Source organism: Natrix helvetica (genome assembly GCF_964273705.1).
Source record: "Natrix helvetica genome assembly, chromosome: 4".
NCBI lineage: Eukaryota > Metazoa > Chordata > Lepidosauria > Squamata > Natricidae > Natrix > Natrix helvetica.
In genome coordinates, this window is record NC_138550.1 from 118,928,055 (window position 1) to 118,952,731 (window position 24,677).

The 24,677-nt window shown below is 38.7% G+C and overlaps 1 protein-coding gene across 2 annotated transcripts in view; it reads left to right on the forward strand.

Moving 5' to 3' along the window:
• Nucleotides 1-24,677, forward strand: part of DLGAP1 (DLG associated protein 1) — a gene marked incomplete at its 5' end in the record, with an annotated part of 107,483 nt that overhangs the window by 32,651 nt on the left and 50,155 nt on the right. For both annotated transcript variants that reach the window (XM_081950973.1, XM_081950974.1), the window contains 2 exons: nt 18,164-18,341; nt 23,810-24,050. In XM_081950973.1, coding sequence (XP_081807099.1) covers nt 18,164-18,341; nt 23,810-24,050 — 419 coding nt within the window. The remainder of the gene's footprint in view (nt 1-18,163; nt 18,342-23,809; nt 24,051-24,677) is intronic.

Below are 24,677 nucleotides of genomic sequence, written 5' to 3' on the forward strand. Positions count from 1 at the left end.
CCCCCAGGCCTTGAATTTGGCACCCCTGCTTTAGACAGATGGTACATGAAATTACATAATGTAATGCATAAGTGGTTTACAACTGCTATATATAAACAGCAACAAGATACAAAGCTAAAGCTTTGTAAAATACTTAAATTTGAAAAGTGAAGTTTTTTAGTTTAGCAGATAAATGATCATGTTACATTTCCATGGAGATATTGCTGTTTCTTCTGCCAACAAAATGCTAACACATGCAGTTTTGCAGAGATATCAGATGAAAAATTATCAGTTGCAATTCAATCTTTTAAAAAAAGTACTGGAAGTATTTCCCAAAGAATTTTTAAGATGGCGATACTAAAATTGTTGATGACAATAAAGAATGCACAATTATAATACATACTGTATTTTTCAGAGTATGAGACACACTTTTTTTCATCAAAAAAGAGGCTGAAAATCTGGGTGCGTCTTATACATCGAATCCAACATTTTTTGCCCCCCCGAAGCCCTGCCCCTTCACCAAAATGGCTGTGCATACCCTGTGCATACTCCTGGGGGCTGGGGAGGGCAGAAATGAGCAAAAAAAAGCTGTTTTTGCCCCCCACAGTCTACAGCAGCACACTATAAGCCTCCATAAGGCTATGCATACAATTTTTTTATATAAAAAACAGGCCCGTTTTTGCGAAAAATGGGCGTTTTTTTTCTCGTTCTCCAAAGGAACGAGTGGCTCTACTTTTCATGAAACTACTTTTGCCATTTTTTCCCTGGATGATACTTCATTGCAATTGTCAATACATAGTCTATTTCTATATTCAACTCATCCACAGAACACAAGTAATATCAAGTCTTTGATACTGGATAATTGGAGACATTTTTTTAGTTCAGTATTTATTTTTGTATCTTATCTTTGATGACAAACTGAGTCCCTTATCTTTTACATAATCTCTTGGTTTGGAAATAATAACAAAGTAGGAAATTTCAGAACATGGCTTCTGGAATTCTTTTGGACTACTTAATAGCTCTCCTCAGAGGAAAGATGATTAGAAAGAAGGAGTTGGCAACATTCAACACTGCTGCCTAACTGCCAATTCCATGAGGTTGTAGTAAGAGGAAATTTCTGGGATTTTCATCGTTGATATCTTTTGCTTTGGTTGACAGCCCCTGACATATAGCCAATTTTAACTCATTTTTTCTTTAGCTGATATCTTCCTGCTAACCAAATTTAGTCCTGTTCCGTTCCATTTTCAGAGAGAGTTTGACTGATAGAGTCATGATCCCCTTTACATAATTTCTTTCCAACATGTCGTTGTATTGGAAAGACTAAAAAGAAAGTCAGCCTGATCCGATATATGTATGTATGTATGTATGTATGTATGTATGTATGTATGTATGTATGTATTGTGGCTTAGTGGCTAATACATCTGCCTAATATGTAATACAGCCCAGGTATGGCTAGCTGATGAGAGCTAAATAGCTTGAAATAGATCTATACTAGTCTCCCTTTATTTATTTATCAGCACAAATACAACACACACACACATATATAAAGTTTTTTATTTTTTCATTTCATAACAAATAACCACATGTACATAACCAACATCATATCACATTGTTAAATGTTTACATCAATTCATCTTACCATCAACTCCAAAAAAACAATTATTGGCTATTCTGCTGTTCATACACGATATTTGTACCCTATCCATCATTTCTTCTCCCTCTATCTCCTCCTCTCTACCTCCCTTCTTCCCTCTGTCATCCTTCTCTTGTCTACTTCCCCTTCCCCTTCCTCTCTCCTTCTCCTCTCTCCCCTTTCCACTCCTTCTTTCTCTCCTCCTCTTCCCCCCTCTCCTATCCCTCTCTTCTTCCTTTACCTCTCTATTCCTCTCATTTACTTGGTGTATTTCAGCCTCTAAAGAAGCTCCATTTTATATTGATGGTATTTATAATTCCTTTTCAGTATACATATTTAATTTTGACATATATCTTCTTCCTTCTTTTTTTAAATGAAAAAAGTATACATATATAATAATTGTATTTTTTTAAAACCCAGCCTATTTCTGGCTGAGATGTAGACCTGTTACAATTCCCAGCTATTCTCATAATTATATTTATATAGTTATGCATCCTTACACACCCCAAATTTGTAGTTGTCTTTATAATCTCAATAATTTCCCATCGTAAGTATATTGCATGTTCCTTCTGCATTTTTCCATATCTTGACTTAGATTACCCTTACTTGTCTTTAAATAACAATCCTTACTGTTCAATGTTCATTACAATTCCATTAATCTACTATATAGAATAACAAGCGGTAAACATCTCACTTTGTTCATCATCTTAGAAGTTCTATATGTGTCCATATTTTATATATTTTAACCTATACTTAATTGTCCTTCCATTGACATATTCAATCAGTTAGCAACTCAGTTTCATTATCATGTATAAAAGTGAATCACATACCTCTACTTTACATTCTCCATATAACAGATTTATATTTGTCCATATTCCATATATTTTAACCTTTATTTAATTATCTTAATTATCTTTCCATTATCATATTCAATCAGTTAGCAACTCAGTTTTATTATCATATATAGGAATATATAGGAATCTACCACATATCTCAGCTTTATATTTCCCATATAACAGTTTCTAATTGTCTGATTTTTTTCCTAGTAAGTCTTTTGTTCCACTTCTCAATGTCTGTCTTCTCCCTTTTCTTTGTTTTGACATGTCTACCCTCTTCAATTTTCCCCAAGCCACTGTCAAATCCAGTGAAATATTTTGTATTTCCCTTTGTTGGGGCATAACCCCCCCTCTTCAATTTTCCCTATGCCACTGTCAAAAGTGAGATCTTTTGTCTGCTTTTTATTTTCTTTTGTTGAGACACAACCCCCTTTTCAATTTTCCCTATACCACTGTCAAACCCAATGAAGTTTTTGTCTGCTTTTTATTTTCCACCATTTCTACCCCTTCATTATTCCCCCTCTTCTTCCTTCACTTCTTCCTTCACTTCCTGCTTCTCCTCAATATCTATCTTCAAAATTCTATCTAGACTTGATTTTAATTATTTATGCATATTTTTTATAATTTCACATAGTTCTTCAAATTCCCACCTTTCCATAATGTCCAGTTCCAAAATTACAGTTAGTTATACAGTTCTTATTTCAGAGTTCTGGTCCACCTTAAATTTAGCTAGTTCAGCTGATGTGGAGCAGAAGAGAGGCTGGGGCTATCTTGATCCTTTGTTCTTCCGTCGGCAAAAAAAAATGAAAAGAAAAGAAAAAAACTTCGTCCTTTCCCAGCTCTTGATTTTATTTTTTCCCCCTTGTTACATTAATGTCCAGTTCCAAAATTACAGTTAGTTATACAGTTCTTATTTCAGAGTTCTGGTCCACCTTATATTTAGCTAATTCATCTGATGTGGAGTGGAAGAGAGGCGGGGGCTATCTTGATCCTTTGTTCTCCCTTCAGCAAAAAAAACCCCACCCTTCATATTGATTTTAATATTTTTTTCCCTTGTTACCTTCCACCTCTCGTTGGTTATAGTTGCTCAAAATATATTAATTGGAAGAAAATCAAAATAGAGCATATCTCCGGTATGTTTCTTTTCGCCTCCTGCTTTTCCAAATTCTGATTTATGGCAATTGGTTAATTAAAACTTTCTGCTCAGAGTTTCACATTCCATTTGCTGCACAGGCAAGATTAGGTTATGAGTGAGAAAATAGTGCTTTCTTCTTGAGTTTTTTTCTCCCTTGTTACATTTCATTTCTCACTAATTGGGGTTGCTTAAGATATATTAGTTAGAAGAAACTTGAATGAAGCAAATCTCCTCGGTATGTTTTGGTTTCCATTTCACCTTCCTAGTCTCTTTTAAAAATTTATAGTTTGTATTTGAATGGGTCTGTCACTTCTCTGCTTTCTCCTTTTTGTCCAAATTGTTTAAAGCAAATGGCTCACTTTTGAGCTAGAGATTCAACCCTCCATTTTTCCCCTTCTTTCTTTCTTTTTGCCAAAATCCCAATCTGTCCATCAATATTATTTATTTATACTCTCAAGGTTCTTTGCCTTTTCCAAATTCTAATTTATGGCTGTGGGTTAATTAGATCTTCTTACCAGGCTTTCATCTCGTCTACTGCACGCTATTGTTCAGTTGCTTTGGCGTGAAGTCAGCTTCTTGTGCAGTCATGTTGCCATGCTGCCACCCCGACACCAATTCAGAGGGCAAATCTCTGACCTACGACTCTGAGGGAACTGTTGCACTCCCTCTGGGTCTGATAAGATGCTGTCCCTTCTTCACTCCACCCCCCAGGAAAGTTCTGATCCAAAAGGATCTCGGCATTGGTTTGTTAGACAGAGTTCATGTGAGACTCTTCAGAGCTCACGCTCCCCACGTCTATTCAGCTGAAGAACTTCCAGTCGACTGATCCTGATCCTATTTTTTAATGCCAAGAGTGAGACACATAAACCAACTGAGTTTGTGTTTCAATTTCAAAAAATATAAAAGTATATTTGAATCAGTGATGGTGAGCATGTGTAGGTGACTTCTTAGTTTAGATGGAAGGTTTTTTAATTACCCATGCTTATGCAAAAGTGATAGAGCAAAAAAATCAAAAGGACATAAAATAAAAACAGATTTGAGAGACTGTAGAGGAAACTTTAAGATAATTTATACTTTTTTCATTCTTTTTTTTATTGTCCAAATTTTATTGATTTTACAAATTTTACAGGGAAAAAGGGTTAGAAGGTTATAGAACATTTTGACAGCTACATCGTGCGGGGGGAGCAGCCCCCCCAAGTCTCACAACTTTTACAAACAAGAATAGAAAAATATCAACATTTGCATAAGTATTAGCAGTTTTGAGTTTAACACTAAATCATCAGTATGTTTCAATCATTTTGTTTTGTATCACTTCCATAAAGGTACATTATAACAACAATTGCAATAATGTTTCAAATCACTTCTGAGATCTGAGTCTTCTAGTTGCTGCATCCTCCCCCCCTCCCACGTCCACTGGCAGAGCCTCAGCTCCTCCCTCCCTTGTTTCTTGTGTAACATCCCCCATTTCACCTAAGAGAGCACTGTGTTTTTTAGTGAAAGCCTCCGCTTCCACAACTGTGTTGATTCTAATTCTACTGCCCTCCCAGAAAATCAACATGCCTTCTGGTAACAGCCACCTAAACCAGACCCCATTATTATATTTTTTTTGCTAGGAAGGAATATTTCCTCCTCTTATCTCTTACTTTCTTTGGGATCTGTTTAAGAATGGTTATTTCTTTATCCTTATATTTTAGTGGTCATCCCCTTTGAGCTCCTAGAACCTTGTCTGTTGTGGTCTTTCTAAGAAATTTTACATGAACTTCCCTTGGAACATTGTGCGTTCTTGCATAGGCTGAATTAATACTATAGATCAGGTCAATATCCCACCAAAGCTGTTGTTTATCTCTATTGATGTATTCTGCTAGTATTGTGGTCATAATCTCCTTAAAGATAATTTATACTCTTAATGTTAGATAGGGCAATGAGAAGGCAGACTCAAGTTTAATGCAACAGCAGCTCTTTATTCAACAGTCAAGTATGTACAATCCAGCAACTGTTAGGTCTGACAGCTCTCCTTTTATAAGGAGCTGTCAAACCTCTCAACCAATCAGATTGAACCTCTGTTCCCGCCTAAACAGAGGACTGGAGTGGAAACCACAGCAGCTTGTGTGGATATCTAACACTTAAGAATGACATACAAAAACCTTTATATGAGATAAATGGGAAAAATAAGATTGGTGAAAGATAGATCATAGTTTCGTGGAGTTCAATATGTATGTGCAAAAAATGTGATGACCTTCCTTACTCATCCATTGTATCTTTCTTATTTTTTTCTCAAATATAGAACATTATATTTCTCCCTGTTAAATTCCATTCTGTTTATTTCAGCCCACTACTCAAGCCTGTCTAAATCATTTTGAATCTTCTCTTTTTTTTTCACTGAAAGTGTTAGCTATCCTATGACAAGCCATGATCTCCTGCTTGCTCATCACATATCTAGGCCGAAACCCAATCAAGTGTGGTAAGATTTGGCACCGAGAGAATTCACTGTGTCGCAGATATCTGGGTGTGAGTCTCTAGGCGTGAAATGGGGCCCAGGGAGACAGTTGGGCCTGTTGATAGTATACCTGGCTCCCCGCCATACATCAACAGCCCTGCCCGGACTCCTCGAGCGGATCACTGAGATGGCGGTTGAAACCCCCAAGCTATTAGTGATGGGGGATTTCAACCTGCCGTCGACGGGAGAAGCATCCGAGGTAGCCCGGGAATTCATGGCTTCCATGACAGCCATGGATCTGATTCAAGTAATTCGGGACCCCACACACGAGAGAGGCCACACACTGGACCTTGTGTTTGTCTCTGACCAGTGGACGAGTGATCTGGGAATAGGGGATTTAGTCATCACGCCCCTGTCATGGTCAGATCACTCACTTCTCCAGCTGGACTTCCCTGGCGCTACCCCCCGCCGCGGGGAGGCGGAGCCAGATTGTCCCAGATGGTTCCGCCCCAGGCATCTGATGGAACCAGATAGGTTCCAGGCGGAGCTTGGGCTACCTCCTGCAGACCTGTCCCGCTCCCGGGCAGAGGACCTGGTAGCTGCATGGAATAATGCGGCTGCCGGAGCCTTAGATCGGGTTGCGCCTTTGCGGCCTCTCCGATGGCATCGATCGACCCGGGCTCCCTGCTTTAACGGGGAGCTTAGGGCGATGAAACGCCACAGGAGATGCCTAGAGAGCAAGTGGAGATCCTCCCGCTCCGAATCTGACCGAACACAGGTAAGAGCCTACTTAAGGACCTACCTTGTGGCAATAAGAGTGGCCAAACGTCGATATTGTGCCACTCTTATAGCGTCCGCAGAGAACCGCCCTGCCGCCCTGTTTCGGGTGACCCGCTCCCTTCTGTCACAGGGGCAGCGGGATCCCCCATTGCAGGGCAGGGCAGAGGAATTTGGGGAATACCTGCAGGATAAAATCGATCAGATCCGGAGGGGATGGACCCCCTTCAGTGCTCCAGGGGGGGGCGTCCGAGGCAAGTCTTGAGAGACCACGCTGGGAGGAGTTTGACCCTGTTGTCACCGAAGATTTGGATAGGTTGCGTGGGCGACTGCGAGCCACCACATGTTTACTGGACCCGTGTCCCTCCTGGCTTGTACTGGCTTCCTGGGAGGGTTCACGAGGCTGGCTACTGGGACTGGTGAACGCTTCGTTGAGTGAGGGCCTTTTACCAGCCACCTTGAAAGAGGCGGTGGTGAGGCCCCTGCTCAAGAAGCCTTCTCTGGACCCAAAGGAGCTAGCAAATTATCGTCCTGTCTCCAACCTTCCTTTTTTAGCGAAGGTTGTTGAGAGTGTGGTGGCTCAGCAGTTCCCGCATCACCTGGAGGAATCTGATTATCTAGACCCACGCCAGTCCGGCTTCCGACCTGGTCACAGCACGGAGACGGCCTTGGTCGCGTTGGTGGATGATCTCTGGAGGGCAAAGGATAGGGGTTGTTCCTCTATCCTTGTCCTATTAGACCTCTCGGCGGCTTTCGATACCATCGACCATGGTATCCTATTGCGCCGTCTGGAGGGGTTAGGGGTTGGAGGCACCGTGTTGTGGTGGTTCCACTCCTACCTCTCTGGCCAGACGCAATGTGTGTTGGCAGGGGAGCAGAGGTCGACCCCGAGGCCCCTTACTTGTGGGGTCCCACAGGGGTCGGTCCTCTCGCCTCTCCTGTTCAACACATATATGAAGCCGCTGGGCGAGATCATCCGTGGTTTTGGGGTGGGATACCATCTGTACGCTGACGACACGCAGCTGTACATTTCCACCCCAAACCACCCCAACGAGGCCGTCGAAGTGATGTCCCGGTGTCTGGAAGCCGTGCGGGTCTGGATGGGGGACAACAGGCTCAAGCTCAACCCCTCCAAGACAGAGTGGCTGTGGCTCCCGGCTTCCCGGTTCAACCAGTACATCCCATCTCTGGCCATCGGGGATGAGCAATTAGCCCGGTGGAACAGGCACGCAATTTGGGCGTCCTCCTAGATGCCTGGCTGGCTATGGATGACCATGTGGCAGCCGTGGCGAGGGGGGCGTTCCACCAGGTTCGCCTAGTGCGCCAATTGCGACCCCTTTTGGACCGGGAGGCCCTGCGCACAGTCACTCACGCGCTGGTGACGTCTCGCCTGGACTACTGCAATGCTCTCTACATGGGGCTCCCCTTGAGGTGCGCCCGGAGACTTCAGTTGGTCCAGAATGCAGCCGCGCGGGTAATTATGGGGAGAACGAGGTTTTCCCATATAACACCTCTCCTGCGCGAGCTGCACTGGCTTCCTGTGGCCTACCGGGTGCGCTTCAAGGTGTTCGTCACCATCTTTAAAGCGCTCCATGGCACAGGGCCTAGTTACCTGCGGGATCGCGTCCTGCCCCACACATCCCTGCGACCTATTCGCTCGCACAGAGAGGGACTTCTCCGGGTGCCGTCCTCTAGAGAGTGTCAGAGGGCGGCGCCCAGGAGTAGGGCCTTCTCTGTGATGGGCCCTACCCTTTGGAATGATCTCCCCCCAGACATTAGGACAACAACTGACCTCCGCTCCTTCCGTATGAAATTGAAGACCCACCTGTTCCGACTAGCTGGCCTGGCTTAATTTTAGAGCTTCTCCACCTCTTGGGCATTTTTAATTGTTAATTTTAATTTTTAAATTTTAACTGTCATTGGGATTTTAATTGTTTCAAAGTACTGTAATTTATTTATTTATTTTCTACCTCCTCCATATTATATTGTTGTGATTGTTGCTATTGTACGTCGCCCAGAGTCCCTGGGGGGAGAGGGGACAACTAAGAAGTCAAATTAAATAAATAAATAAATAAATAAATAATAAATAAGATGAGGATAGGTGTTATTTTAGATTCTAACCCCTAGTCATCCCCAATCTCGTCACTGTCCAACTCTGCTGCCAGCTCCACAGACTACCAGTGGACCACAATACATAGAGAAGTTTCTCACAGGAGAAGAGGGTGATGGGGAACGCAGATAGAATGGGGCAGCTTGCCATAGCCAAGTCGCTGTGGCTAACGTGCCATGGCCCATTCACCACAGCTGTCTCACCACAGCCAACTCGCCGTGGGACATGGCCAATCAAGGACAACTCACTGTGGGACAAGTTAACAATTCTATTTAATTATTTAAAATAAATAAAACAAGTATTTCAGTTTTTGCCATTCACATTTCATTCTGCCCCTCCTTTTGCATCTTTTCTTCAATGATTCTATTCTATTATTTCTTTGATATTGGTGTAACTCTTGTCCTACAGCAAGTTGGTCCTGTTGACTTGGCCATAGTGAGTAGGCCACAGTGAGTTGGCTGTGGCGAATTGTCATAGACCCAATGCAGATGACCTGGCAAAAGAAATACAGTTGGCAGCAGAGCAGACTTTGGGAAGAAAAAGAAAGGAGAAAAACTAGAATTGAAAATTTTTGGCGGAAAAAAAAAAGGGTGACAAACAAAATTAAATCATCAGCAATTGTCGAATATGAATTGTTGCTTTTATTTACAAACAGTAGGGCTGGTAAACGTGAGTTAGACTGGGAAGTGTTTGTATTTCTTTTTTAAAAATATATTTTTATTTCAAAATTATTAATCTAAAAATTAAAAATAAAGAAGAGCATTGTTGGCCTCAACCCAAAGACAAATGGAAAAGGTGAAGAGCATAGAGAGACAATAACTAACAATGCAGAGAGCATGATGGGGCTCCAGATGATATTTTCATTAACTAGTGAGAAAATTGCCACTGTTTACAGTTACCACTATAATTAAGAGAATCAGAAAAGATTGTATACATATAAAGTCACATCATATTCCATAGACATACATGCTTGGAGAGACCTAAAACTATTCTGCCTTGAACTGCAAGTTAACAGTAATGGAAAGGCCAGATTAAAAATCAAGCTTCATGAAAAGATGAAAGAGGAAGTACGTAGATGGGCCTGTCTTCTGTAACCATAAGTCATTCTTGCTATCACTTACTAAGGAATCTAGCCAGAATACTTAAATTAAAAATGCTGGGGTGGCGGGGTAACTTGCTTGTTTGCTCTGATGCTTAATGGCTTAAATTTAAAAAATATGCATTTTATTAGCAAAAAAATTGAGAATTTTTGGAAACTTTAGCTCTTGGCATAGTAGGATTCTCAGCAGATGACTTGTGCTTTTCATGAATATCATCCCAGCAAATATCAATTATGTCTATCACATCATTTTTGTTACAATTTCTAACTCCCCCTATTTATTACCCATATATTGATTTATATTGTTGTAATATGTTCCACTCTGAATTTGTCATTCAAAGATTAGCAGCTGCAAAATTAGTGTGTCTTTTGGCTTGCCAGCAGCACAACATGCGTAATTTTTCACATAGAAAATGATTTACAGCTCTGCATTCTTGCTCTGGAATTCTCCACTGACCGTTAGTTTTAATGGAAGTGTGGGCAAATGTTTTGGCATAAGAACTATATGTATTGCCCGGAGCTGGGTAGAAAGCTGCAAATACGCACACACCAAACATATGCACTCATTTAAATAGGAAAATATAGACTTTTCCTTCCCTTCATCTCAATTGGGCTGGACAACTGAAGTTTTCTGAGAGAATTCTTCCTTATGTTCTCTTCTTTGATAAGAAACACAATCGCACTGGCAAACTGACATACCCATTTCCTGTGAAAAATATTTCTTTAGAAATACAGTAAGGCCCATACCCGAACTAAGTAATCTGAAGCTGGTTAGATGAGGCAGAGGTTGAACAATAAAAAAAAAATATTCTGTGATCAGGCCAGCCACAGTACATACCCACAAAATGTCCAATGTTTCTTCCTGAACTTGACACCTGTACATCAATATTTAGACTCAAGAATCTTTGCAATAAAGGCCTTTTCTCTTTATGTTAAAAAAGTGGTGATAATTGATATAGTATGATATTCAGTGTACAATTTAAATAATATTTTTAACATGAGACAGAAGGAAGGGTTTTTAATATTGTCAGGTTTACTCAAGGGAAAATAGGTTTTCATGTAAGCCATACCCAAGGTCATGGGATCTTCAACGAATCCAAATTTATGGTCGGAATTTTGAACTATGACATGTATGTCATAGCAGTGAATTTGGATGTTCTGTTCTCATTATATTTCACAACAAAAATAAATGGGTAAATAAGCCAATTTGAAGTTCAAAGAATCATAGCTGTGGCTACTAACATTTGCATTAATCTTGAATATTGATTTTGGCTTATTTTAAATGGAAACCATTATCTGGTACTGCAGGATGGACTTTCTTTTATTGTATTATTAAACTGCATGAAGCTCAAAGACATCATAACACCTGCTGACTCAAAGTCCATTTAAGAATTAATTTTTATACGACATACTGATGGTAGAGGAAGGGATTATGTTCTGATTTCTGTGTCCCTGGGCTTTACATTACAAAAAAAACAGCAAAAATTAACTTCAGATTGATTTAAGACTGAAAGCATGAAGGAGAGAGAAGGTATTTGATAGGTTTATGCGAAGATTTAATTTAACTACCCCGTATTTTTTGGAGTATAAGACAACCCTTTTTTCCTCTAAAAAGAGACTGAAAAACTGGGTGCGTCTTATACACCGAATACAGCATATATTTTTTTGCCTCCTGAAACCCCGCCACTTCAGCAAAATGGCCGTGCATACCCTTATGGAGGCTTTCATACAGCTCCTGGGGGCTGGGGAGGGCAGAAATGAGCAAAAAACAGGCAGTCGTCCCCCCAGCCCCCAGCAGCACTCTATAAGCCTCCATAAGGCTATGCATGCAATTTTTTGGTCATTTTTGACCCCCCCCCTTCCAGGAGCACTCTGCAAGCCCCCCCCCCCAAGGCTATTCATGCCTTCTTTTAAAGGGGGGGGGCGTTTTCGTGAAAAATGGGCCATTTTGGGGAGGTTTGCAGAGTGCAAAAACTTTTTCCCTTTCAGAAAGCTGTTTAATTAGAGTGGTTGATGAGAATTACATTGATCAAGTGCTGTCCCAGCAGAAGCAAAGTTTTAGGTGCTACAGGTTGTCAGCTATTTCCTTCTCCAGCACATGGATAAATACACCTGGAAACATCTACCTACTCTCTCTCTCTCTCCCTACCTACTTACTGTACTTCTCTCTGTCTCTCTCTCTTTCTATCCCTTTACCTACCTACCTATCTACACTCTCTCTCTCCCTACCTACTACTGTATTTCTCTCTGTTTCTCTCTCTTTCTATCCCTTTACCTACCTACCTATCTACACACTCTCTCTACCTACCTACCTACCTACCTACCTACTGTATTTCTCTCCCTCTCTCTCTCTCTCTATTTTTCTCTCTCTCTATCCCTCTGTCTACCTACCTACTTTTTTAAAAAAATTGCCTCTTCAAAACCTGGGTGTGTCTTATAATCTGGTGCGTTTTATACTCTGAAAAATACAGTATTTGTTTCAAAGGCGACATGGTTAAATCTCCTGATTGAATCAGATGTCTCTGAATCAGTTCAATGATTCAAAAAAATAAATTTGACTTGATTTTGTAGTTCGAATTACATGAGAGTACATCTGCACATTATTAATAATTAATCCTTTCCTTGCCAATCATCTGTTCTTTTAAGATTATGTCTGTCCAAGCAGTCATGAAGGAGATAATGGAGAAAAGAAGCTTGTCATTCTATGCAGCTATCCTCCTCACTTATTATTCTACACTGAATTTTAGATGTTGATTTTTATTTCCTTATAACAGTATAGTTCTCCTATGTATAATTTCAAAGTGGCTTCGTTTGTCATAATTTGACCCGGTTGCTGAGTGTTGATGGGATGAGCAGTTAAAAATATGAACAGATGGGACCTTACAATTCCACTGAGGGAAGACAGAGCAGCTTTTAAAGGTTAGAGAAAAGTGTGATGTTCCTGTTTCAAAGACAGCTTTCTTTTTTTGGTACTTCTAGACAATGTGTTTGTAATTAGCTTCCATAAAGGACAGCCACAGTAAGATTTATGCAGATACTTATCTGTGGCTGTTACCTCTTGGCATTCAACACCACATGTGCAATTGCTACATCATCATTTTAAGCAAAATGATTTAACATCAAATAACTACTTCAGAAATCAGTTCAATCATATTTTAGAATGATGATAGAATCAGAACATGAAATGGCTCCTTGGTTTTCCTCAATCAAGGATGTGTCCAGAGTTTTTTCCCTCCGTGGTTTTTCTCCCGTATCTTTCATAATTGAACATAATCAGCATTCTTTCTTTTGTTTCCAGAACTTTGTAACTTGTTAATTTCTCAGTGAAAAAAAGAGATTCATTTTAGAGAGAGAGAAAAGGCTTTTTCTCACTGTTAGTCACTAACTCTTTTTGACTGAAACATAGCTTGGGACTTCAATGAATATCTAAGCATGATAAAGCCTTTGATTTATTGCACATCAAAGAAAGCTCTTGCATTAGAACTTTTTAAGCAGAGTATCCTACTTAATTAAGATGCTTCTAATAGTATTACAGTAGTCCTCACTTAATAACCATGGCAACCATTTCAAAGTTATAACAATGCTAAAAAAGTAACATGATCAGTCCTCGCACTTATATTTGGTATTTGGCAGGTTTTGCATATTTACAATGGTTGTAGCATCCCAAGATCGAAATGGGACAACTCTCCACAGCCAATTCGTTACTTGCCATGGCCAATTTGCTGGGGCCAACTCACCATGGCCAACTCATCAATTTGCTATAGCCAACTCGCTATGGAACAACTTACTGTGGGACAATTCAACAATTCAGTTTAATTATTTTAAATAATTTTAAAAGTATTATAATTTTTGTCATACACATTTTATTTTGTCCCTCCTTTGGCATCCTTTCTTTAATGAATCTATAGAATTATTTCTTCTATATTAGTGTAATTCGTTTCCTATGGCAAGTTGGCTGTGACAATTTGGCCATGGTGAGTTGACCGTAGTGAGCTGCCTGCAGCAAGTTGTCAGAGACCCTCCCAAGATTCTGTGATTGCCATTTGAAGACTTCCCAGCCAGTTTCTGTCAGCAAAGTCAGTGGAGGAGCTGGCAAGATGATGCAAATCCTGGTTATGTGATATCTCATTTAATGACTCCGGGTGATTTACTTATAATGACTGCAACCAGGATTGCTGGAACTCCCATGGCTAAGTGCAGAATTCATGTGAATTCATCTGGCATAATCTCATTTCCATCTTTTAAAGCATACTTATTTAAATATTCCTGAAATTAAAGTTAGCATGGGGACAAAATTTGCACCAATATGCATTTCTTAAATATAAACTATAATAGATTTCTTGTGCATAAGTCCCATACAGAAAAAAACAAAACCTGCCTAATTTCTGAGATCAGCCTAACATAAAAAAAAACCTTTGCATTCTTTACTGAATGTTTCCTACCATAAGTAATATTTATTCTAAGATCAGTAGATAGTATATTATATATTATTAGTTTATATTTTATAACCTGCTTATTTTAAAACTTTTATAGAGAAAAGGCACATATTTCAGTGCACGTTGGAAGTTGTTTGACACACACATACATATTAATTATGTAGCATGTACCATTTCCCAGAAAATAAGATCCATCCCAAAAATAAGCCCTGATGGGTGTGGCCAGCACAAGAGGTGGTGAGCACACAGGGACCGACAGTGTCTGCAACAGCCGCAGCCTATCGGACCCTTGATGGAATGGAGATAAGTTTGAGAACGGAGACAGAGTCAGAGGGTATACAGGCAATCCAAACCCCACATCTTGGTGCCTATCAGGCACAGCAGCAGGCATTCTGAGAGATGGTGGGATGAAGTGGGCAGCGCATTGGAATCGTCTCCCTCCCCCCCCCCCATGCCTCTGGCTCCACCGTGCACTTTTTGCCCAGTGGGAAATGAAGCTTTGTCTGCTTGCAAATGGGGCGCTTTGAAACAGAGCGAATCGCTCTGTTCCCAAGTACCCCATAGGTGCCCAAACACTTTTCGCTCAGATGGAGAAATGAGGGAGACTCAAAGCTTCGTCTGCTTGCAAATGGGAAGCTTTGAAATGGAGCAATTAGCTATTTCCAAGCTATTTTCAAGCAGACAAAGCTTCATCTCCCTCTGAGTGAAAAGTACACTATGGACCCAGGCGGAGGCAGGCGATCCTAACACACTTAGCTCCATTTCAAAGTGTCCCATTTGCAAGCAAACAAAGCTTCAGGTCTCCATCATTTCTCCATCTAGGTGAAAGGTGTGTCTGCCCTGGGAAGCCCTGTAAGCTGTTGCGGCCACGGGCAAGCAGATGGTGGGAGGGAGCAAGCGGGAGCCGCAAAATAAAACATTCCCCCCAAATAAGACCAGGACTTATTTTCACAGAAACACAGTAGCTTCCACTATTCTATTGTTAAGTCAGTTTATAAATTCTTTGCCCTTTCTCATGCAGTATTTTATAAGTTTATTTTTTTTCTTTTTCTGAGGTATGCATAATTCGTAGAGAACAGAATTAAACTTATTCTCCCCATATTGATAGCTCTAGTTTAAATTTGAATTGTGCTTTTGAGTAAAAACCAAAAATGGAGCACTGCACAATAATATTAACAAAATGTATAGCCTGACATCCCCTCAAAATGCAAAGCACTTTTATAATATTTAGAATCCCTATCTTTACTTTTAAAATCCTTGTACTGAGAGAGCTCACAGAAATGCATTAATTTCTCCTTTCTTTCTCATCTAGGTAAAATTATATAGCACTAGAGACAAATGAACTAAATGTTCCATTATTTTGAAAAGGTTGTCAACTGAAAGTTTTTTCTATTCATGATAGTTGCTGATTAGCATGCATATTTTAAAATGTACAATTAGTATGTACATTCATTTGAAAAATATGTGAATTGAATATGGAAAAAACTGGTTTCAAACTAAATCAGTGTTTGAAATTGCCTATTTACATTAAGGTGCCTTAAAATCAATCTCTCTCTCTCTCTCTCCCTCTCTCTCTCTCTCTCTCCCACCCTCTCTCCCTCCCTCCCTCCCTCTCTGTTTAAAGACTATATATTTCAATCTATACTACAGCTTGATTAAAATTAAGATTAAAATTAAAATTAAAAGAGGGAGTCAAACTATTCTCCAAGGCACCTGAGAGTAGAACAAGAAGCAATGGGTGGAAACTAATCAAGGAGAGAAGCAACTTAGAACTGAGGAGAAATTTCCTGACAGTTAGAACAATTAATTAGTGGAACAGCTTGCCTCCAGAAGTTGTGAATGCCCCAACACTGGAAGTCTTTAAGAAGATGTTGGATAGCCATCTGTCTGAAACAGTATAGGGTTTCCTGCCTAGGCAGGGGGTTGGACTAGAAGACCTCCAAGGTCCCTTCCAACTCTACTATTGTATTGTATTATTGTATTAAAATGATAGTTCTTAGAATGATTTTATGTGGCTGACACAAGATAAATGAGAATCAGTAAAAAAAATAAACTATTGAAATCATTCCAGTTTTTCTTCTAGGCTTTTGTAGTTTATGTAAGTTTACATCATCCATTATTAAACAACAGATTATTTCAAATACATTGGGTTATATCAGATTGTATTATATAAGACAGCAATCATCAGGCTGTCAAAACAGCAGATTTGTTAGATATATACAGGGCAACACAAATCTTTGTAGGTGCTTTCGGATAAAAATATTTAAGCACCCTGCAAATTAACCCTCATTTTTATAACAGAAAATCCCTGCTTCTATCATGCCACAACAAAGAGGCGACTAGCAAATCCATTTTGGAAAAGCATTTTTTAAAGCCTACTGAATAATGTGCGTTCTTCAGTAAAGAATTCAAATCCAAGTTGCAACCCTATTGAACTGAGTTTGGACTAGACAAATGTTCCATGCTCACCATCCAATGGGACAAAATAGTGAAAACTGAAGGAATCAAGATGCTCTATGGAGACAACATCAAGAGTCTAGATGAAGGTGATCACTACAAATACCTGGCCATCCTTCAAGCTGACAGCTTCAAGCACATTGAAATGAAGAAAAAGTTTAGAAGTGAATACATCAAGAGTATGAAGAAGATCTTGCAATCCAAAGTCAGTGGAGGAAATGCCATCAAGGCAATTAACACTTGGACAATTCCAGTCATTAGATACACAGCTGGAATTGTGGATTGGACTCAATAGAACTAAAAGCTCTGGATAGGAAGACTAGAAAAGTAATGACAATGAATCATTATTCTTCATCCTTTCAGTGGCATTGACAGACTCTACTTACCAGGGGAAATAGTTAGGCATGAAATATTCCAAATATATCAGATGGTTGAAAAAGAAAAAAAAGGGAGAATAGCTAAAAGAATCATGAAAAAGATGAATTGAAGCTAGCATACAAGGAAGGTATTACTGAATACTGGAGAAACCAAAATGACCTACAAGAAAGGCTAAATGAAGAACAGAAAAGAGGCAGGCAAAGTACTATATGACCAGTACATTAAAAAAACAGCAGATAATAACAAGACCTGGCAATGGCTAAGAACAGGAAAGTTGAAGAAAGAGATAGGCTACTTCTGGCTGTACAAATGCATACAAAGCCAGAATTGAGAAGACAGCAACAGACAGCAAGGGGTATCTCCACAAAGAAGCTGAAGAAACAGTGGATCACCTAATTAGCTACTCAAGGAGATTGCACAGACTGACTGTAAACAATAGCAGAATAAAGTAACAACAATAGGGCATTGGAAGATCTGCAAGAAATACCATTTGTGTGCAAGCAACAACTGGCGAGACCATAAAATAGAGAAAGTATTAGAAAATGAAGAAGCCAAAGTGCTCTGAGACTTTAGAATCCAAACAGACAGGCACCTGCCGCAAAACACATCACTCTTAACGATTGTTGATAAGAAAGGCAAAAAAATATTTGAACAAATTAATGGGAACAGTTCCCTTTCTGGGGGTTGAGAGCCATGTTTATATATGACTATGGGTCACTAGGTAGATTGTGTGTGTGTGTGTGTGTGTGTGTGTGTGTGTGTGTGTGTGTGTGTGAATATTTTGGTGGTTATTTTGCTGTGGTACATAGTATTGTCCTTAATTATTAGAGATGAAATGTAGATATGGCACAGTGAGTTACTTACTTGTTGTTGTTTTCCCTTTAAGGATATCCGGTGAACATTCTCCAAAACTTCAAATCCGAAGCCACAGTTACTTGAGGGCAGTGAGTGAAGTTTCAATCAATAGGAGTTTGGATAGCTTGGATCCTGCGGCTCTGCTTACCTCTCCGAAGTTTCGTTCCCGAAATGAAAGCTACATGAGGGCGATGAGCACTATTAGTCAGGTGAGTGACATGCTTGTACAATTTAAAGAAAAAGAATGATAGTACAAAACCACCATCCAACTCTCATAAATATAGAATCTATATAAGAAAAAGTTGTATGGGCAATTATGCAATCAAACAAATGTATGACTGTGTACTATTAAAAATCCCTTAGCTATATAAATGACAGTTCCTAATATTCAATAATATTATTGAATAATCATTGACACGATTAAGAGTCTCAAAATGGTACTCTATAAAATTGGTGGTTGGTACCATACACGAACATTCCTCCTGAGTATGGATTTTTTATTTTCCTAATATATCAGAAAATATAAATTACTATACAGTACTTGGGAAAAACATTGTAATAAGGGAAGAGTGCCCACCAAGCAGCTTCCACCCACTTAAGGAATATACCACTTTTACATGGTACATCAAGGTGTTTACTTCACATATGGGCTGGGACAAAGAGGGAATATTAAGAGCTAAATATATATTCATGGTTTCAATTGCTCACTGGGCCCTTTTAAGCCCCTTCCCAATTAAAAAAAGGTACACATTTGGTCCTGACTCACTTTTGGCGATATTTTTAAAAGGTCCTGATCTCCATAGAATCCCCAAGGCAAAGATTTTGTACCAGGGCCATAAACCAGGTGGCATCCCTGATAGGAAGTGTCTCCAGATCCTGTCTATTTGTTTAGCTTTTTATCAACTTGGTTTTTTTAAATTGTGCTTATAATTCATATCTAATCTTTGATATATGATTGGTAGGTATCATTGATCCATGAAATATAAGATCATAGGTTTGCACGTAATAACACACCCTTAATTATTCATATATTGTACATATTATTTGTTGAATTAACATTTTTGGTAAACATTCCTGCACATGAAAGCCAATTAATGTAGGCATGACATTAAGCATACAGATTTATGCTTTCGGTGTGCTTTAGAAATGATATATTGGATCCATTTATTTCAGATGTTGCCTGGGTAGAGAAATATATATGGCTCATATATACCAAAGTTTGAGGTATCTGCAGGATTCAAAACTTTTGTGAAAATGAACAAACAGTATCACCTGCCACACTACAAATACCACATTTTTCATAGGTCAACATATATAAAGTGGATAGAACTTGTGGTACAATGGTAAGACAATTTCTTTGTCACCCACTTCTTATTGTGGCTGTCCCTTGTGGATGTCTCTGCAAATAATGCAGATCCCTAAATGAGTCCTTAGTTGGTTAGAAATCTATTCTAAATCTAATCCCAACCAAATTATTCAATCTAAACCAGCACTCATTAATGTTGTTTTTGTGGCAAGGAAGAAAAATCTGCAATTTTTCCTGATGTATTTATACAATTCATACTCATACTGTATGTGTATAGCTAGATCTATATCTATATCCCATTATTCCTTTTGGGGATAAGCAGTCTTATGCAAATACATAATGGGAGTAAAAAATAATAAGACATTAATGATATGAAGAAAAAAATAAGAAAAGGAAATAAACTAAATCTACTTTACACAAGTACCATTCATACTTTATATGTCTTTATTCTTGCAAGCCATCTTGGCATCCACCAAACCCATAGACCATCTCACACATTGACTTTCCTTTATTATTCTGCTTTCTTGAGGAAGATTTCATGAACTATGTTCAATCTTGGCCTTTGTCTCTACTCTTTAACATTTACTTCATATATTTGTTTTTGCAATTTGATCCTCACTTTTGCATTTAATCCAGATCCGTTCAGTAATCGTGCCATTGTTACTTCAATTCATTCTTCTATTACCATACAGAATCGTTAAATATCCCATTTTCATTAGAATCAAGTTATTTTTATATTTCACCTTACATGAATAATCCTCAGTCCTTTAAAACAATTGACAGGTGCAGTTATACTTAGCCATTTTTGCTTGTTTCAACTGGGAATGTCCAAATAACTCAGATCATCCATGCACATATTCCATATTATTTGCTTTGTCCAGTACTTTACGTACTTTCCATTAGTATAATTCCATTCCTTTGTGTGACATCTTTAACATCCCGTAATTCTTTTTGCTTCTTTTCATGCATCTTTCACATTCTCTTTTCTTAGATTCACTTTCTACTCATTTGTTCCTGCTGTGGTTCTATTTTCAGTCTAGTTTTTTTTAACTTTGTTTTCTTTTTTTCATAATCCATTTTCCTCCCAAGATCCACATGACACCTCCGAAAAACAGTTTTTCCTGCATTCATCATCTTGCACCACCATTATATTCTTTAATAATTGTGTCAGATTTTCATCATAAACAATTAAATCAGTCATGCTTTTAAGATTCACATCCATTCCTTTGACATGAATATGCATGAACTGAGCCTGATAGTGCTTTTGTATTTGAAATAGACTTTTCTAAACACACCAGTCATCAGTGTCATTCATTCTTAGACTCCAATTGCTCAGTTATTTTTAGCATTCTCTCAGTCTTGTCTTCCAGCCATCCAATTATGTCACCTAACAGAATATATTTCCCCTATGGATCCTAAACATTCAGAATTATTGCACAATTTTTAGTTATTTATCTTTGCTTTTTCTATTATCACCATTCACTAGAGCAAAACATTCAAGGGACTCCAATTTACAGATTCCTCTGTTCATGCACACCACACAGCTTACTGTAAGATGGCATTAATTCATACTTTGTAACATAATTTCTACTCCTTTCTTTCATAATTAAACTTACATCTTAATAATCAGCTTTAATCCACAAAACTCTGGACTTTTTTTCATTGAGATGTAGTACATTGTTCCCCTTTTTATGTTAGTGATACAAACATACAATATTGTAATTGGTTTTCCTTTCCTTTTTTTTCAATTCATATTCTATATCATTTTCTTCTCTTAAATTGGAAGTTGCAATCTTCCATTTACTATGGTGGTCACCAGACAGGGTTGTAGATATTGGTTTTATTCCACCCATTCCAGCATTATTCAATCATTATTCAGCCATTATTCAATCACAAACATTTTTGTATTGCACATTTTAGACAGTATGCCATAAATCAGGAAGTTCTTTCTGTATCTAAGCAAGCTGTCAACACGATGATGAATTTGTTACTAGTTCTACTAATACACCCACCGTTGGAGTGGTAGGCAAGAACTTAAAATTCTGACATAAAACATTTGAAAAGAAAGAAACTTATATTAAGGAATATTTTTTTAAAAATCAACATAGAGAGAACCCCAAGGATTCTTCTATATTCATACAAATAGTTTCCTCACTAAACCACAAGCAAAGCTGTTGAGTTTTTAAGATGGATAGTGAAGTTAACAGGCTACTGTGACATAATAGTTTGTTACATGGTTGGCTTCCATTTTGTCTTTGAATATAACTGATCTGTCAGTCTTATTTTAGATTTGAAACGCAATTGCTTCATAGGCTTTTATGTCACTAGTAGCAACTTGCAGCATATAATTTACTTAGGGTTTAAGAGATTCACTGATGGATCTTAGCAGCATGTTTAGAATTTTATCATTTAGAATTTAAAGAAAATCTTTGTAAGCAACATATTCTGCACCTAATTTTCCTGCAGTTTTTGGACAAGTAGGAAACATTATGTTAGTAATGATTTTCCAATATTTACATTTTTTTCTGTGTAGAGACCCTACAGAGACTGTAGTAAAGTTTATAAAAAATCAAAGAGAAAAGCCTTAAAGAGATGTACCATAATTATTCTCAACAGCTGGCCTACATTGGCCAAAGTATTTTATTTTTTGTCTTAAATATTGTTGCCATTTTTAATTGCCTTGTTTGCATTGGAATTTTACCCTGAAAAAAATAGTTTACAGAGAATGAAAGATCTGGGTAAATCTTCAGCATGAAGATCTTTCAAAGAATACCAAAAATATGATAAAAATCTATATATTGCATAATACATGTCATGAGAATAGTCAAAAGCCATTGTGGAAGACTTGTGAGTGATTGACATATATAGTTCTAAACTAACAACAGCAATTGGGACTGGAATTTCTGTTGCTAAGCGATGTGGTTGTAAACTGCACCTTCATTGCTTAGCAATGGCAATCCCTGCAGTTCTTGTGGCCATTATTAACTGAATCCTACAGTCATTAAACAAGACAACTTCCTGCCAGTATCCCACAACCAAAATCAGCAGGCAAGCTGACAGGAAGTTTCAAGTCCTATGCTCCTGGGCAGGTAAGTGGCTGCTGCTAGGTTTAAAAGGAAATGAGAGGATGGGCAAGGCTGTGGAGGAGGGTCAGTGAGGGTGCATGAGAGGCATATGATGTGGAGGGTACATAAGGGGGCAAGGAGGTATGTGAAAGTGGCCCTATGGGTTGGGAATGATGTAAGAGAGATGTACAATGAGTTGTGGAGGGTCTGTGAGAAGGATTGTGTGGGTCAAGAAGGATGCATGAGAGGCGCTGCATGGGGCAGTGAAGATGTGTGAGAGGTGTGGCATAGGGAGGGTGCAAAGAACATGCAAGATTCATTGCACAGGTATGCAACTCTCAAGAGGTGACACGCAGATTGGGGAGCAAAAGGCAGTGTATAGATTCAGGGAGAATGCATGGGCGTGGAAGATATTGCGCAGAGTGGGTAGGGTACATGGATGCACAAGTGGTCAACGCAAGCACAAGGACCTAGGAGAAGATGCATGGATGGGCATGACTTATCCCAGTTATTTTTTTATCTTTGACTTTAAGGGGAAGTTGGCATGGAAAATTGCAAATGGTGATCATACAGTCATTAGACGCTTGGTAACCAGTCATAATTAGAAACACATTGCCAGGCACTCTGATTGCAATCACAGGACCTCAGAAATGTCTGAAACAACCAGAACTCCAAGGACCATTCATAGCCATCATTGGTTCAGTATCATTGTAACTTCGCATTGTAACTGTTGAATGAATGTAAGTCAAGGACCACCCGTAAACGTTTGCTTTAAATATATTGAACTCCATTAGTAATTTGTCATCAATATTTTGTCACTTTCTTGTCTACTGTTTACTAGTATGTAATCATGCATTCCCTACATCAGTTTACACTTTAATTGCATTTATTTTATTGATTCCCATCCTCTTGGATAACATGCTTTAAACAAAATGCTGGTAGATTTTTTGGCATCAAGTACATTTAAGGCATTTGACTTTAAACATTTGGCATATTTAAGGATTCATGTCTTTCATTGGTAATTTTGTAATTAATGCGGGCAGTTTGCATCATGCTGTAGACAACTGAAAAACAAAGGGATTTCTATTTGTAATGGAACGTATTTTACTTACATCTTTATGTACTTTAAAAACTTACAAACCCAAAAGGCATTGGCTTATATACCTTTTACTCTACTTTGTGATTCTTTACAATGGGAAAATAAAGTTTTAATCCCTCTTCTTTCTGCTATAATATAGTACTACAAATTTCACTTTCTATTGGCCATAATTGGATACAATTAAGCAGTGTGCTTTTTTGCCTGCAGGTAAGTGAGATGGAAGTAAACGGTCAGTTTGAATCCGTCTGTGAGTCTGTATTCAGCGAACTAGAGTCTCAGGCAGTAGAAGCTCTGGATCTGCCAATGCCTGGGTGTTTCCGCATGAGGAGCCACAGTTACGTGAGAGCAATTGAAAAAGGCTGTTCCCAAGATGATGAATGTCTGTCTTTGAGATCCTCATCTCCACCTCGCACGGCCACTACTGTGAGGACCATCCAAAGCAGCACTGGTGAGTCATCCTTGGCTTGCTCTCTAGTCATAATAATGAATGTTAAGTGGATTGTTTAATCTAAATGGATGTTTGATCGCTCGGTCCTTTGAAGTCAACGACCCTTCATATCCTGCACAGTCACTTGTATCATTTTCCATAAAACTTTGTATTGTCTGTCTGCCCTTTGTGGATTGTTGCTAATAATTGCATGTAGTCAGAACATTCTGTAGCTGCTTATGCTCAGCAGATTATCGTATTTTTCGGAGTATAAGATGCTTCAAAGTATAAGACGCACCTAGCTTTTGGGGAGGAAAACAAGAGAAAAAAATTCTGTCTCTGCCTCCCAGCACTTTGCCTCCTTGCACCAAAACAGCAAACACTACAAAAGATATACACTGTTTGTGGTGTTACATTTCAGAATATTCTTGTATAGATGCTGTTAAAATTGATGTGGCTTTCTGGAAGGGTACATTATTCTCTGCTATTTAAAAGAAGATACAATAGCACTAGGTCTCTTCAAATCAAGCATTTATTTTAAAAACCTCATTTTGTTGAGTTGTCTAGAACAATAATAAAGCAATCTTTAAAAATAAGTCTAATAATTTTAACATTCTATAGGCATTTATAGTTATTGACTTACCTCCT